At 29.6% G+C, this 16,861-nt stretch overlaps 1 protein-coding gene across 1 annotated transcript; it reads left to right on the top strand.

Moving 5' to 3' along the window:
- Window positions 1-9,162: 9,162 nt before the first annotated feature.
- LOC126836981 (uncharacterized) lies at window positions 9,163-10,219 on the top strand. Its single transcript, XM_050570706.1, has 3 exons — window positions 9,163-9,293; window positions 9,368-9,757; window positions 9,819-10,219. Exons 1-3 carry the CDS (start codon window positions 9,165-9,167, stop codon window positions 10,137-10,139), a joined length of 840 nt encoding a protein of 279 aa, XP_050426663.1. The 5' UTR covers window positions 9,163-9,164; the 3' UTR covers window positions 10,140-10,219.
- Window positions 10,220-16,861: the final 6,642 nt, after the last annotated feature.

The following is a 16,861-nucleotide window of genomic DNA, read 5'->3' as shown; positions in this document are numbered from 1 at the left end:
AGTGTATTGTGTGAGCTATTACTCATAGCTATGTTATTCACATCGTCCCGAAACTAAAAAAATAAGACACTAACAACGGTGAAAAATATTTGTGTGAAAACACAGTACTCCTAGGTCTTTTATACAGGGTGATTCATTTTGGGTAAGACACTAGTTTTCTACGAAAATATTAATATTTTAAATATTATTTTTTTCCTATTTTTTTAGATACACTTGGTACTATATTTTTCAATACTTTGAAAATTGTTATCTCTATCCCTTATACGATAAAAAGGGTCCAAGTTCACTTCTTAAAATGACAACATATGATTTTAATTCCATAAATTTGTAGGAAAAAATGTTTAAAATATGTTATCGTTTGAATTTTTGATTTTCACCTATCTGTTCATTAGCTATGACTTTGTAAAGATATTCCTTTTTCTCCTAAATATTGTCATATTTCTTCGGTGTCCCAAAGACCGTTAGCCCATAAAATTCTTATTTTTGCTCGCATTGTCCCATAGGCGAGTACACCGATGACCGAACACAATAAAATGTTTTGAGATAATGGTTGATCTTATTTACTAAATTATTATTTTATGCGAATTGTGATGACTGGTGTAATAAAACTACTTGTCTTTGTTAAACAAATTTAATATTTAGTCTTGTGCAGGGTGGATACGATAAGGGTTGATCGTGTGTCAATAAAAATGTACTGTCATAGTTACCAATATATCGTAATTAACAATATAATGAAAATATTTTCATTACCTGTTCACTGTTGGTTCACACACAAACATAGCAACCCAGAAACTGACTACGGCCAAAGTGCAAATTTACCCTATTTTTGGGGTTTTTCCTTAATAAAAAAAAACTGGTCTACAGATTTTCTCAAAAATTGCATTTGTTATAGTTCCATTTTAGATCTACCTTCGGTCTAATTTTCAGATCTAAATCTCTAAAACTTTGCTTGAAAAAGTGAAATAAAGAAAAAAATTCTATCCCTTCTACGGAAAAGGGTTTATGATGTTTTTTTGGTTTGTTAATGTTTATCGATAGTACTATGTTCGAAGAACATTTCATATAAATTTGGAACTTTTTCGACTATTTTTAAAAAATGTATAGAGCATCGTGATTTTAAGTTGAAAAATTTGTAATTTGTTGGGTGTTTTTCTCGATTTTGATGGGGAAGGGGTGACTTTTTTTAAATTTTTGGCCTGATAAAGTACCTTTCAGGTATGATTTTTGATCTACAGAGTTGCTACACGAAGAAATCGGTTCAGCAGTTTACGAGATATCGTGGGTCAGGTCACGAAAAAAAAAAAAATAATAAAAACACATCATTGTAAAAACAATACCTTCTCAGCTCCGCACTGAAGCTAAAAAAGCATTGTTATTTACAAGTTGGCTTGGTAAATCGAATAAAGGCAACTTAATAAAATATTGTAATTGTTACAAGAGCCGCTTTTTTTTTTTTTTAATTATTACTTTTGAATGTCATGCATTTATATAGAGGTAATCGTATATTCAAATCAGATATCTGTAGTTTTTTTTCAAACTGATAAATTTGTACACGAGTAATCTTAGTAATATTCTTTGCGTACAGAAAAGCACGGCGTTTAAGTACAGGAACATTTTTTTTTTTTGTTTTGTTTTTACGTTTTTTTCAATACAGTGACAAAAAGTAGCGCGGAAAAAAATATATTATTCACAAACAACTACTTTACCTTAGACTTGTTGTTTTTGAGCATAAGAAAAATCTGATTCAGTTAGTCAAAAGTGTTCAAGCGTTCTATAACATTTAAAGTAGTCGTATAAAAAATGAATATAAAACATATTGTTTTATTGTGTTTGATTAATTGTACTGCAACAGTTAATTCAACTGAGATTGAGGAGGTAATTATGATGTTTTTGACAATTACTGATAAATAATTTCAAGTTATTTGTTTTATAATTTTTTAAATTTAGTCATTTCTTAATATACCAGGTAAATAATTTTTATACCTAGTATGTATAAAATATAAACTTAAGAGTTAAACTGTTATAAATCGATTTTGTTTTGTGTCAAAACTCAAATAAGAATAGAAATCGTGTCAGGAATGGAAGATATTTTGCAAAACATAACTAAGTTTTACCCATTCACCATCAAAATCGAGAAAAACATCTAACATTAATGCATATTTTTTATAAATCACCGAACGCTATAATTTTTTTTATAAATAATCAAATGAGTATTAAATTTGAACGAAAATTTCTTTAGATTTAGTACTAACCATATCCGTTGACAAACCACAAAAATATAAAACCCTTTCTCCCGAATATAAGTATAAATTTTTATCTATTTTTACCATACAATATTATTAATTTTCCTTAGTTTTTGAGTAGCTGTACTAAAACATTTGGAAATACCGTTTAAAGTTTTTTAAGTTGAAAAAAATGTGAGAATCAATTGTTTTCGAAAATAATAGGCCTTTTCAAATCCAGTTTTAAGAAGGGAGTTTTTCATTTAAGAAAATTGTATTTTAGTGCACCTCACGCATTGAACTGATTTTTTTAGTAATCCCCAATAGGGTTTTTATTCTGGTCAGCTGAAAAAAATACGTTTACAATTTTAAAAAGTTTTTTTTTCTATGCAGTTTTAAATGTTTCCATTCTTATACTCTAATTTTTTATTTTTGTTTTAAAATTGATCTTCGCTCAAGTAAGTTTACCCCTAGTGGTAAAAAGTTAATGGCCGAATTTAACCTATTATTTTCTTCGTTTTCTATTGTTTTTCGTTGTCTTAATTAAAATTGGAAATAACTGTGTACTCGTTTTGGATAATTACCAACGTAACATTATTTTAATTATTAGGTAATTCAAGTGGAAACAGACACCCCGTACCGTTCTGGATATTCACTTGACGACATAATATCATGGTCAGAACAATTGGCAATGGTTAAAATTAAAGATCCTAGTAAACTGCTGACGTCGCCTGCTGAAACCTTTCTGGTAATTTTGCATAAAAAACAATTTTAAAAATTGAAAACATTAACCGTTGTTTTTATTTCAAGCGTTACGTTAAGATTGTATTAGTATGTAAAAATGAGTGGTCACCTAATTTTGTGTTCGATCTTATTGGACAAAATTACCAAAGGAACTGGCCATCCGTTCTATCGGGTACACAATTACAAAATGACGATATGAAGAGACTTTTGGAAGAATACAATTGTAGACGTGTTCCGGGTTTTCACAGAGGCAATCGAGGAGAAGCAGTAATCGTGTTTGCTGCTGACAATCCCTATATGCCTGCCCAATTTATCGGTTATCCAGGATTTTTGTTGTTACTCAGTCCGGGAGCGTTACATTACATTAATTTTGGAGATTATCAATATTTGGAAGATGACTTGAAACCAGTAGAAATTACTGCATGGGAAATGTTGCTAACGTTGCCTGATGTTTATCTTGTGGTAATTTTGGCACAATAAACAAATTCAAATATTAACAAAATTAATTATTATTGTTTTTATTTAAAGGAAAGCGTTGAGCGTATATTGCGTCGGAAGAAATGGCCACGTGTACTTGTGGAAGCTATTGTTGGAAGATATAATCAAAATAGCTGGCCATCTGGTGTAACGGTCACACAATCACAAAATGACGAAATGGAGAAATGTATTATTGAAAATTACAAATGTTCAGGATATGTATATAGACTTATTCCGGGTTTTCTCAGTGACAATCTAGAACAAGCAGTGATCGTGTTCGCATCTGACAATGAGCATATGCCTTCTGTTATGACTTCTAAGCCAGGATTTTTGTTGATATTCAAAAATGGAGCATTTCCTACCCATATAAGTTATAAGAATCATGTGCTCACACAAATGGGCATTCCGTGTCCAATACAATAATGTGTTTTCAATAGTATCTTTATTATTTATTTTTATGGATAATGTTAGCTTACAAAATAAATACATTGGAATTTAAATAAACCATTTTAAAAAGTTAAATCAATTATTTTGTGTGCATTATTACCGATGTAATACCTAAAGTCATAAAATATGATACTAAACCATAAATTGCTTTAAGGTTGACGGCTAAATATGTTTTAAAATTTTGGATAGTGAATTACCGAAGTTAAATTCACAATAGGGTAACACATTGCGTTTGATTTTTAATTCTTTGTGTTGTAAATTTGAGATATTATAATCATATTTTATGTATGTGTACATGTAACTAGTTACAACAGTTAATTGAATTGAAAAGTGTCTGTATACATTGTCACTTTTTTAATACTTGTCTAATTCCTTTGAGTAGCAACCTTATAAATCACAAATTTTACCTATTAATGAACTGTTTCATATTTTTCACAAAAAGTTAGAAGTTTTGCAAGAAGATATAGGAGAAAAAGGATATAAGAAGATATGTAATTGTGACAATAATCAGTGGTTATTATTTTTGTATGTAGAATAGTATACCAATTAATAGTATAAGTAATTTTACTATTATAAACTAGTGAACTTTTCATATTTTTCGACTCAAAAGTAAAATGTTTTACGTGTGATATTAAAAATATTCTAATTTTAAATTTTAAAGAAAATCAGAACAGTGTTTCTGTATATTATACTGTACGTTTTGTTCGTGGATTTCTGCCGTCCATATTATAATAAATCAAACCCGCCAATAGCCTCAAAATTATTATTACTTTTTCCCCTCTTCGCCCTCACTCTGCCCCGACACCACTGTTCTTCCTTTTCTTACCTATTGTTTAATTGTTGTAAAAAAATACCTTACATTAACACACGTGCCTGTTCATCTTACTGCTAAAATCCGTCTCTGATATAGGCGACAAATCAAAATATATTTTACGAAATGTAATTTTTTTTTCAAATTATTACCTAAGTATATCATTTTTAACAAAAATCGCGTTTTTATAATAAAATGCTTGTGTTTGTTCAGTAAAATAAAATGGAAACAACCAAGACAGTTGGAGACGAGAATAAAATATATTATTCAGAAACAACTACTATAAGTTCGACTTGCTATTGTTGAGCATAAGAAAACATTTTTTCAGTTAGTCAAAAGGATTCAAGCGTTTTTATAGCATTTAAACTATATAAATACAAAATGAATATAAAATATATTATTTTATTGTGTCTGATAAATTATATTGCAACAGCTAATTCTGCTCACGTCACCATGGTAATTATGATGTTTTTGACAATTATGAATAATTCTAGATTATTTATTGTATAATTATTAAATTAATGTAACTTTAAACATAAGGTAATACCAGAATGACGATTATAGTAATTAGTATAAATATATAATATTATAAAACTGCAATTTTAGAACAAAACAGTTAAAAAATTAAAAATTGCCAAAATTAATTTTGTTGTTGTGCCAAATAATATCAAAAATCGTGTCTGACATGAAAAGTATTGTGCAAGAAATACCCATTTTTTTACCCATTCACTTTCAAAATCTAGAAAAATATCTAATACTTATACACATTTTTTTTTAAATCACAAAACTCTGTAACTTATATTCATAAATAATCATACGAGTACTAAATTTGCACAGAATATTCTTTAGATAATTCGCCAGATAAAAATAGCTCTACGCGCTTACCCTACTGCACTTCACCACCCATCCAACCCTTTAACCTTTGTATTATAAAAATTAATTATCCAAATCTGGTTAACGACCAGTCGTAATTTTCAGCAAATTATTCTTAAGAAAATGGCTTTCTTATTATTATTTTTTTTTAATGAAACAAAAAAAATAAAAAAAATGATTTAAAAGAGTAAAATAATTAAGTGATGCTTTCAACGTAACATTATTATTTTCAGGGCATACAAGTGGACACACCGAACAGCTCTGCATATTCACTTGCTGATGTCATATCATGGTCAAAAAAATTAGTACTAGTTAAAATTCAAGATTCTAGTAAACTGCTGATGTCGGCTCACGATTCCACTCCGGTAATTTTTGCATAAAAAAACAATTTAAAAAATTAAAAACGTTAACTGTTGTTTTCATTTCAAGCAACACGTTAAGACGAAGTTGATAAAAAGAATGTGGTCACCTAAATTTGTGGACGATCTTGTAGGAAACAGTTATCAAAGTAACTGGCCATCCGTTATATCGAATACACAATTACAAAACGCCACTAAGAAGAGACTTTTGAAAGAATACAAATGTAGACGTGTTCCTGGTTTTATCAGTGGCTACCGAGAAGAAGCAGTAATCGTGTTGGCTACTGATAATACGCATATGCCTGCTGATATGATTATTGAGCCAGGATTTTTGATGTTATTCAATTCGGGAGCGTTGGATTATATTAATCTGGAATATTTTAAACATAAGGAAGATATCTTGATGCAAGTAGAAGTTACTAATTGGGAATTATTGCTACCGTTGCCTGACGGCTCCCTTGTGGTAGTTTTGCATGATAAACAATTTAAAAAATATTTAAAAAAATTAACCGTTATTATTATTTATAGGAAAGCGCCGAGCGTCTATTGCTCGAGAAAAAATGGCCACGTGTACTTGTGGAAGCTATTGTTGGAAAATATAATCAAAATAGCTGGCCATCTGGTATTAGGGGCACACGATTACAAAATCCCATAACGAAGGAATATTTAAGAAAATACAAATGTAGACGTGTTCCGGGTATTCTCAGTGATAATCAAGAACAAGCAGTAATCGTGTTCGCCTCTGATAATACGCATATGCCTGCCGACATGATTGCTAAGCCAGGAATTTTGATGGTATTCAAACAGGGAGCATTCCCTATCAATGAATGGTTGGCGAGTTCTAACTGTCCAATAATGTAATGTTTATTCAATAGTAACTACTTTATTTATTTTTATGGATAACGCTGTCTTGCAAAACAAATACACAGAAAATTAAATAAACCATTTTGAAAAGTTAATTAAACGATTTTTTGTAATCACGTAATGCCCACAGTCTTTTAAAATAGTGTACAATTAGATTCTAAACTATTGATTGCAATAAGGTTAAAGGCCAAATATGTGTGTTGTTTGTATTTTAGATAGTTAATTTTTGAAGTTATATTCATAATCGAGTTTCATTTTCCAATCATTGTGTTGTGAATTTGAGATATTATAAGCATATCTTATGTGTGTGTATTGTATTTATTCTAAATTGCATTATTGACCATAAGCTGAAACGACAGTCAGTAGGTATACATTAGTGAATCCTGGAGGAATTCAAATAAATGTAAAACATTCATGCCTTCAATGCATTATTGAATACTAAACGTGACCACTTTTGTGGCCATTTTGCGAGAATGGCCGAGTAAATTTTTAATTGATCCAACACTTAACCATATCCAAGATAAATATCAGTCTAAAGACAAACATGTTAGTGGCGTGTCTGTGGTGTGGCATTAAAAGAATCACCCTGTATAGTACGTTTACAATAAAATCCCGTATACAATATGTACAGCCAATGCCTATGGAATATCTACTGATTTATACACATTATGTCTTTTTAAAACTTTCATACCAGCCTTTAATATTGACACATGTACCTATGAAAATTTCAAACGTTTGGGATTGCAAAAAACATATTATTTTACCCGCGTGCCAAAAAATATGAGCATTAAAAAAAGTTTTAACATTAAAGCAAAAAAAAAAAAATGCAACGTTGTTTGTTTTTGGGTCGCACTACTATTCTATATAGTACATATCTTAAATATATATGTTAAAATTCTAAAACGTTTAACACTATTTTAAATATAGAAAAAATATACTACTGATAACTGTCCCTATTACATATGATTAGTCAAACTATTTATATTTATTAAAAGTATAAAAGTGTATATCTCCGTGCGAAAATTCCCACTTTTTGTGAATAATATTATGTTACAATAAAAGGTTTATTTTAATTTTTTAATCGTACTACCATCATATTATGACTTTCGGTGTGGACGATATTGGTCTAAGCATACAAACTATAGATTCGCACCGAAGCGTTTATTTGAAAGTGACTTAATGAATTTTAGTAATAATAATTTCTCTAAAACTGGATAGTGGCGAATCCCTGTCCCCATTATGTCCCTACCCCACTGTACTCCCTTTTTATGTTTGTAGTTAATATATACATCTTAAAGTATGACTGTATAAGATGACAGAATATCTTATTTGTATTATTAAAATTATTCTAATATTACAAAGACAAAATAGCGTTTTTGAATATTGTATGTGTGGTTCAGGGATTTATGTCAACTTACAATGAAATATGAAATCGAACACATCTATGTTTTAAAAACCAATACTTTTCCCATCGACCAAAAAAACTATAAAATATATCGTTGTAAAAAAAATACCTTACTTTAACACATGTGTCTCCTCAACTTACACTGTTGTAGTCGATAAATCAAAATATATTTCACGAATTGTCATTGTTCTAAAGGTTTTTTAACCAAACGAATACCGCAGTACATCGAGTTTAACAAATAAAACTCCTTTTTTTTGTGTTTTTGCAGAAATATACAGTGTCAATAACAAGTACAAAAAAAAAAAAAAATTTATATTGTTCAGAAACAATAACTAACAACTATGATACTACACTAAAGAGTTCTACTCAGTTGGTTAAAAGTCTTTAAGCTTTTTGAACGTTTAAACTTTATAACTATAAAATGAATTTAATAGTTTTTGTTTCGTTATGTTTGATATATTATCTTGCAACCGTTAATTCTGCTGATGATGAGGTAATTATCATGTTTTCCACAACTACTTATAAAATATAAACCTGTGTTTGAAACAAAATAGTTCAACTAATTAAAAATCGCTAAATTCATATTTTCTTTTGTACAAAATAACATCAGAAATCATACCTGAAAGGTAGTCTGATGGGAAAAAATATAACAAATTTCATCCTTTCACCCTAAAAATCGAGAAAAACACCTTCCTTTCCTATAATTTTTTTTTTAAATCAAGGAAAGCTGTAACTTTTTTAAAAATAATTAAATGAGTACTTAATTTTTCACGAATTATTCTTTATATTTTGTAGTAACAAACCCATTCTCCCAAAAGGGAATATTTGTGTATTATTTTATTTATTTATAGACTGTATAGTATTTTTTTTTTCGTTTGCTGACTTAAAATTGGTACTTACTTAGCAATCATCTTTGATAACTATCATTATCAACATATCCTTATATTTTTTAGATCATTGGAATGGATAATGATAGAGTCATCCGTTTGGCATATTCAACTATTGACGTTATGGACTGGGTGAATTTCTTTGAAGAAGTTAAAATTCAAGATAGTGATTATTTAATACGGTCGGCTGACGATTCCTTACTGGTAACTATTGAGTAAAAAAATGTAAACAATTGAAAAAAAATTTAAAAAATATTAACCGTTATTTTAATTTTAAGCAACAAGTTAAGAATGAGTTGATTAGAAGAAGATGGTCACCTAACTGTGTAGACGATATTGTTTCAAAATATAATGAAAGTAACTGGCCATTCGGTATATCGAGCAAGTTCTACGACGTTGAAAAAAAAGAGTACCGTATAAAAAATTATATATGCAGACGTATTCCGGGTTTTCTCAAAGGCAATCGAGAAGAAGCTGTCCTCGTGTTAGCTATTTATAATATACATATGCCTCTTAGCACGATCTTTGAACCAGGATTTGTGATGTTTTTAAAGCCAGGAGGATTGTATTATATTGACCATAGTAGTTATGGTTTAGACCAATCCTTAGAAATAGTTGAAGTTCTTAGATGGGATTTGTTGATAATGTCACCTGACGGTTCGCTTCTGGTAAGTTTTGCATAAAAAACAATTTAAAAAAACAAAAAAAATGAGCTGTTGTTTTCTTTAGGAAGTCGTTGATCATATACTTCGTCATAAACGATGCACACGTGGAGTTGCGGACGCTATTATAGGAAAGTATGATGAAAAAAGCTGGCCATCTGGTATAAGGGGCACACAATTACAAAATGACCAAAAGAAGGCGCGTTTGGTAGATTACAATTGTAGACGTGTTCCGGGTATTCTGAGTAGTAATCAAGAAGAAGCGGTTATCGTGTTTTCTTCTGATAATGAGCATATGCCTGCTGATATGATTGCTAAGCCTGGATTTACGATGATATTCAAACAGGGAGGATTACCACCTATCATTGATGATGTTGAAAGTGATTAGTTGTTGAGTGAAATAATAAGTGATTAATAGTGTCTTCTTTGTTTGTTTTTATAGATATTGTTAGCATAAAAAATAAATACACTGACAATTTTTTAAACCATTTAAAAAAATAAATTTTAATCAATTAGTTTCTGTTAAATATTATGTAATATTATTAAAGTACATAGGTATCAGTTATATTTTAGATAATAAATTATTCGATTTAAAAAATAAAAATAGCGTTTCTCAATACTGTATATTGTATAAGCCCCTTCTGATTTTGGTAGATTACAAATGTAGACGTATTCCGGGTTTTCTCAGTGACAATCTCGTAGAATCAGTAATCGTGTTCGCTTCTGATAACATGCATATGCCTGCTGACATGACTGCTGAACCAGGATTTTTGATGTTATTCAAACGGGGAGGATTACCTATCAATGATGATTGAAAACCATATGATGCGAATCAGCCTACACAATTAGGCTGTCCAATATTGTAATGTGTTTTGAATAGTATCTTTAGTGTAACATTGTTTATTGTTATAGATATTGTGTTCTAAAAAAATAAATACACTGGTAATTAAAAAAAAACATTTTAAAAAGTTAAGTATATATCAATTATTTTCTGTTAAATTGTGTGTAATATTACGGACGTATATAGGTATTATTTAAAATTAAGAATATAAATATTATTTAAGTGTAGTGGATTCTGATTAAAAAAAAAAAAATAATTATTGATGGTCAATAATTAACATACTTAGGTCCTACTCTAAATATTGAAGGACATGTTTATTAACTTAAAGTATTTTGATTTTATAAAATCGTTTCCGTTAAATTTTGTTTTTCTATTTTCCGTGCGGGCATTTGATGACACAATTTTTTATTTAAACAATAATTTGAAGGTTATAAGGAATTACAAGCCGGCAATTTATTCGGAACACATACAATTACAGCACTAGTGAACAGAATATGTATATGATTTGATATATATTTTAGCTTCGATGCGGAGCTGAGAAGGTATTATTTTTACAATGATGTGATTTTATTTTATTTTTTATTTTTGACACCTGACCCACGATATCTCGTAAACTGCTGAACCCATTTCTTCGTGTAGCAACTCTATAGATCAGAAATCATACCTGAAAGGAACTTCATTAGGCCAAAAATTAATAAAAAGTCACCCCTTCCCCATAAAAATCGGGAAAACACCTTAAAAATTTACAAATTTTTCAACTTAAAATTACGATGCTCTATAACTTTTTTAAAAATAGTCGAAAAAGTTCCAAATTTATATGAACTGTTCTTTAAACACAGTACTATCGATAATACTTAACAAACCAAAAAAATATCATAAGCCCTTTACCTTAGAAGGGATAGAATTGTTTTCTTTATTTCATTTTTTCAAGCAAAGTTTTAGAGATTTAGATCTGAAAATAAGACCAAAGGTAGGTCTAAAATGGAACATAACATAAACAATTTTCTCAAAAATCTGTAGTCAACATTTTTTTTTGTTAAGGAAAAACCCCAAAAGTAGTGTAAATTTACACTTTGACCGTAGTCAGTTTCTAGGTTGCTATGTGTGTGTGAATCAACAGTGAACAGGTAATGAAAATATTTTCATTATATTGTTAATTACGATATATAGGTAACTATGACAGTACATTTTTATTGATAGACGATCAACCCTTATCGTATCCACCCTGCACAAGACTAAATATTAAATTTTAAGTACATTATTGCTGGTCCTACGATATCTTTTAAACCGCTATAACTAGTTTGAACTTACTATCCACAGATTCGCATTGAAGCGTTTATTTAAAAGTGATTTTATCACTTTCAGTTATAATAAAATCTGTAGACCTGTGACTTCTCCGTCCCCACTATGCCCCAACACCATTGTACTGGCTTTTTTTTTTTACCGGCAAGTGCCATCGATGAATATTTTTCAAGCAGAAAAATACGTCGATACAACTACAAAATATTATAAAAAATTGTCAATATTCGAATTTCTCAACTATTTTTTTGTGTGTGCACTTTTAGTATAACGTTTTATAAAAAAAAACGGAAGGTTATATTATACAAACCGCGAGTTGTCAATTTTTCCAATCGGATTTACTATTGGCAAACGATTTTTGCGCACAGATGTTTTTTTTTTTTTTTACATCTACCGCTTTTAATAATCCATGAAATAAATGTAAAATTTGAATAACAAATAAAACTTGGGCGAACGGTTACATAAAATTACTACGTGTATTAAGTATGGCTACGGACGAATATATTTTATAATATAAAAAAATTAGGGCTGATTTTGACGTTATAAATCATAATGCAAAATATCTTTTGACATTTACATGTCTTCGAAAAAGAAATGGGGATGAAGACGAGGTTGGGAATGGGGTTGGGGGTGGGAATTTGCTGTGGTGCATAACCGAAAAAGTAATAACGAAAAAAGCGTAACGTTATAAGCATAACGAATCAGTATCTCGGTGGGAGATAGGAAGTGGGAGATAGGGGGTTAGTGATAGGGGTAGGAGATAGGGGTGGGAATTACGCTGTTATCTGATAAGAGATATGTTGTACGTTCAACGTTCAAATTAGAACTAAATGATAAATTCAAAATTGTTCAAGGGCCCAAATTCTCTATGAATTATTTTAAGCCAGATATTAAAAACTACAATATTAGCCATAAACTTGATGGTTTAATATACTAGCCACTTTTGATACTGGCTTGTTACTGCTTCTTAATATACTATATCATTATTTATAATTCCACCACTACTCTAAATTTATCTCGGTACTTCAACGAGACATGTAAATGCTCTTTCGTGGTTGCAGACGTGGCTGAAAAATGTTTTTTTAGTACCCCACACTTATACCTATAAATTAAATAAATACCTCCACAGAAAAATGTTTTTTCATTCCCAATTGTAACACTACTATTTAGTACAACTTCAATGAGTGATTACATATGCATATTTATAGAAAACTGTACTTGTTTTGCCTTGGTAAGTAGTTAAGTTCAGACTATCAATGACACAAATTGAATATTTTTTTTAATTTAAAGCTTTAAAGATTAAATATTAATTATATTATTAGGTGTACAATAACATAAACTGTGACTTTATACATACATTGAATAATATTGTGTTGGGATGCTTACAACTTGCTTTAGTTATACGACCTATGCGTAGAACGTGTACTAATCTACCTGCAATATTCCTTTTTAGTTTAAGCTGTATATTATATCGTTTTGTATTGTTTATATAATAAGGAAGACTGCAACTTGCTTGTTTTACTCATAGTTTATTGGAATACTCACAACTTGCATGCCTACATAAATAATAATGCGTTGCGTTTTTCTCTCTGTCTATGTTTTTACTTCGGAACACAACTGCAAAAATCGACACCGACACCGTTATCGAAAATTTATCCTTACGAAGGTGGGAATGGGGATGGGGACGTTAAATTTTTTTAAATTTATGTGTTCTTTCACAACGAAAAAACTTGAATGCAGTGGTTCAAAATAACCAAGTGAACGTTTTTCCAATAAACCGATTAAAGCCAATTATTAAAAAACTTTTGGCCACAACATAAAATTAATCATCACCTTTCGAGTACCGTGGTTAGCATTGTTACGAACCAAGTGTTTATTTTGGGTTGCCAACGAAAAATATTTCGAGTGGTATCAAGGCGTACGCGGAACGAGACATAAAAATGTATCCCGTGGTGTTACGGACTTGTACGCAAGCTGTTTAAATATACTATGTAATACTTATGTAAAAACCTATCATAGAGCCTTCCTAAAATTAAAAAAAAAAAATCAAGCTTGAAAAGTAGGGCTTTTGCATATTTTTACCAACTTGGAAATTTTGTTTTATTTTAAGTACCTTTCTAAAAAATGTCTCTTAAAATTATTTTAACATATTTGCATAAAACAGTATTTTCTACGATTTCTGTAATGGATAATTTTTGATCAGTTCTATTAGCAAATTATGTTAAAAAATGTTCCTAAATAGTAGTGCCAATATGTGTTTCTTTTTTTGATGTTTTCTAATGCTACGATAAAAATTACTAACGCTAAATGTATGACCGTAGAAAAGATAATGAACGTAATTTATGTGTGACAATAGCATTGTTCTAATTTTTAAAACACAAAATATAGTTTCTTTATACTGTATGTGTGGTTCGTAGATTTATGTCAACTCGCGACTAAAAATTACGGTTTTTGAATAATATGTCTGTGTTGGTGCAGTAAAATACAGTGACGACAACCAAGACGAAATGAAATGATAAAATATATTATTCAGCAACAACTACTATACCTTAGACATGCTATTGTTGGGCATAAGAACATTTTCTTTCAGTTAGTTAAAAGTCTTCAAGCGTTTTATAACATTTTAACTATATATATATTATACAAAATGAATATAAAATACATTATTACATTATGTTTGGTAAATTATATTCTAACAGTTAATTCTGCTGATGTTGAGGTAATTATGATGTTTTCGACAATTACTTATAAATAATTTAAAATTATTTACTTTAAAATGATTAAGGTTATAAAATATAAGGCAAACAATTTTTACCTAGTATGAAAATACTATAAACCTGTGTGTTAAAAATAAACAGTTAACTATTGAAAATCGCTAAATTTAATTATAAATCGTTACTGGAAAAATCAAAATGAAAGCCTACCTAATCAAATAAGATCTAATTTTGCACTGAATATTCTTTAGATTTAGGACTAATAGTATACGTTGACTAACCAAAAGTAGAAACCTACATATTTGACAAACTTTCATTAAAGAGCAGAATATAAGGTTATCATTTTATTTTTTTTCACCACTGTTTAAGACGTTAAATGTGGTATATTCAAAATACTCCTGATTACTTTAAGCACACTGTATAGTGTACACATATAAAATTATTTTTGGCGAACAGGTTATATAGAATTTTTATTTTTCGTTGTCCTAATTAAAATTACTGTGTAGTAGTTTTGGATAATTACTAACGTAACATTATTATATTTAGGAAATTCGAATGGAAACAGACAGACCGGACAGTCCTAGATATTCACTCGATGACGTAATATTATGGTCAAATAAATTGGAACTAGTTAAAATTCGAAGATCTCATAAATTGCTAACGTCGGCTGACGAGTCCTTTCCGGTAAATTTTGTATGAAACCATTAAAAAATAATAACAAATTAACCATTGTTTTCATTTCAAGCAACGCGTTAAGAATATATTGATTCAAAAAAACTGGCCAGCTCCACTTGTGGACGATCTCGTTAAAAAATATAATGAAAGCAACTGGCCATCTTGGATAACAAGTGTGCAACTACAGAATGCTCGAACAAAGCAACTTTTAAAAAATTTAAAATGTAGACTTATTCCGGGTTTGTTCAGTGGCAATCGAGAACAAGCAGTAATCGTGTTCGCTTCTGATAATAGGGATATGCCTGCTCATATGACTCCTAGTCCAGGATTCTTGATGAATTTCAATCCAGAAGCTTTGTATTTTATAGATTTTGCAGAATTTCGAGATGTCCCAGAAACCTTGGAACTGGTAGAAGATATTCAATGGGATTTGTTGCTAACGTTGCCTAAACGGAGTCTTAAGGTAATTTTTGCATAAAAAATAATTATTACTATTTATAATAACTCAAAAAATTTAATTTTTTTTTATTCATTTTTCAAGGGCCACGTTAAACATATTCTGAATAACAGAAATTTGACAAATCTACTTGTGCATCCTATTGTTGAAAAATGTAATCGAAATAACTGGCCATCTGGTATATCGGGCACACAATTACAAAATGACGATAAGAAGAGACTTTTAAAAGAATACAAATGTAGACGTATTCCGGGTTTTATCAGTGACAACCGAGAAGAAGCAGTAATCGTGTTCGCCTCTGATAATATGCATATGCCTGCTGATATGATTGCTCAGCCAGGACATTTGATGATATTCAAACAGGGAGCATTACCTATCAATAATTTGATTGGGAATTTATTGCTCTCTAATTTTAACTGTCCAATATTGTAATGTGTATTCAATGGTATCTATTTTATTTAGTTTTATGGATATGTTAGTTTACAAAAAAAATACACTATATAGGTAATACTATAATAATTGAAGGTTAAACTGGTTAACTATTTTCAATTTAGGTAGTGTATTGTTATTCAAGTTATATTCATAATCGAGTTATACATGGCGTTTAATTTTTTATTTATTGTGTTTTGAATTTTAGATATTATAACCATATTTTGTGTGTGTGTATATCTATTTAGTACCAATATTTTGTTATTACTATAAGTGTAATTTGTTAAATTCCTTTCCAATTATCTATTCATATAAATTCAAAAATGTGGAACTTGTCTGTATCGCTTGTAAGCTGAAACGATAGTCGGTAGATATCATTAATATATATCGGTGATATATATTAATGGATCCTGACGGATGACTATGTTGTGCTTACACTTAAATATGTCTCCTTTAAAATTGACTGCATCGCCCCAGGAGTTTAACGGCCGTTTAAAAATGCACCTCTCAAATAAGTAAGGAGTAAGTAAAATTCGTATTAAATAGGTTAATATAAACACCTCAGACTGAATAAAAATCATCTTATGTAGTTATGCCAAGTGATGACAAAAAAGAACGGTCATCCACGATCTGAAAAAAAAATAAATGTTTCAACTTATGTAAAACACAATTTTAAAATCAATTCTACAAGTAAG

Source organism: Adelges cooleyi, unplaced genomic scaffold (genome assembly GCF_023614345.1).
Source record: "Adelges cooleyi isolate 19-005CV unplaced genomic scaffold, UGA_ACOO_1.1 ACOO_flye_CR_arks_rails_tigmint_CR_PRNA_247, whole genome shotgun sequence".
Taxonomy (NCBI): domain Eukaryota; kingdom Metazoa; phylum Arthropoda; class Insecta; order Hemiptera; family Adelgidae; genus Adelges; species Adelges cooleyi.
This window is presented reverse-complemented; position numbering and strand designations above follow the sequence as displayed.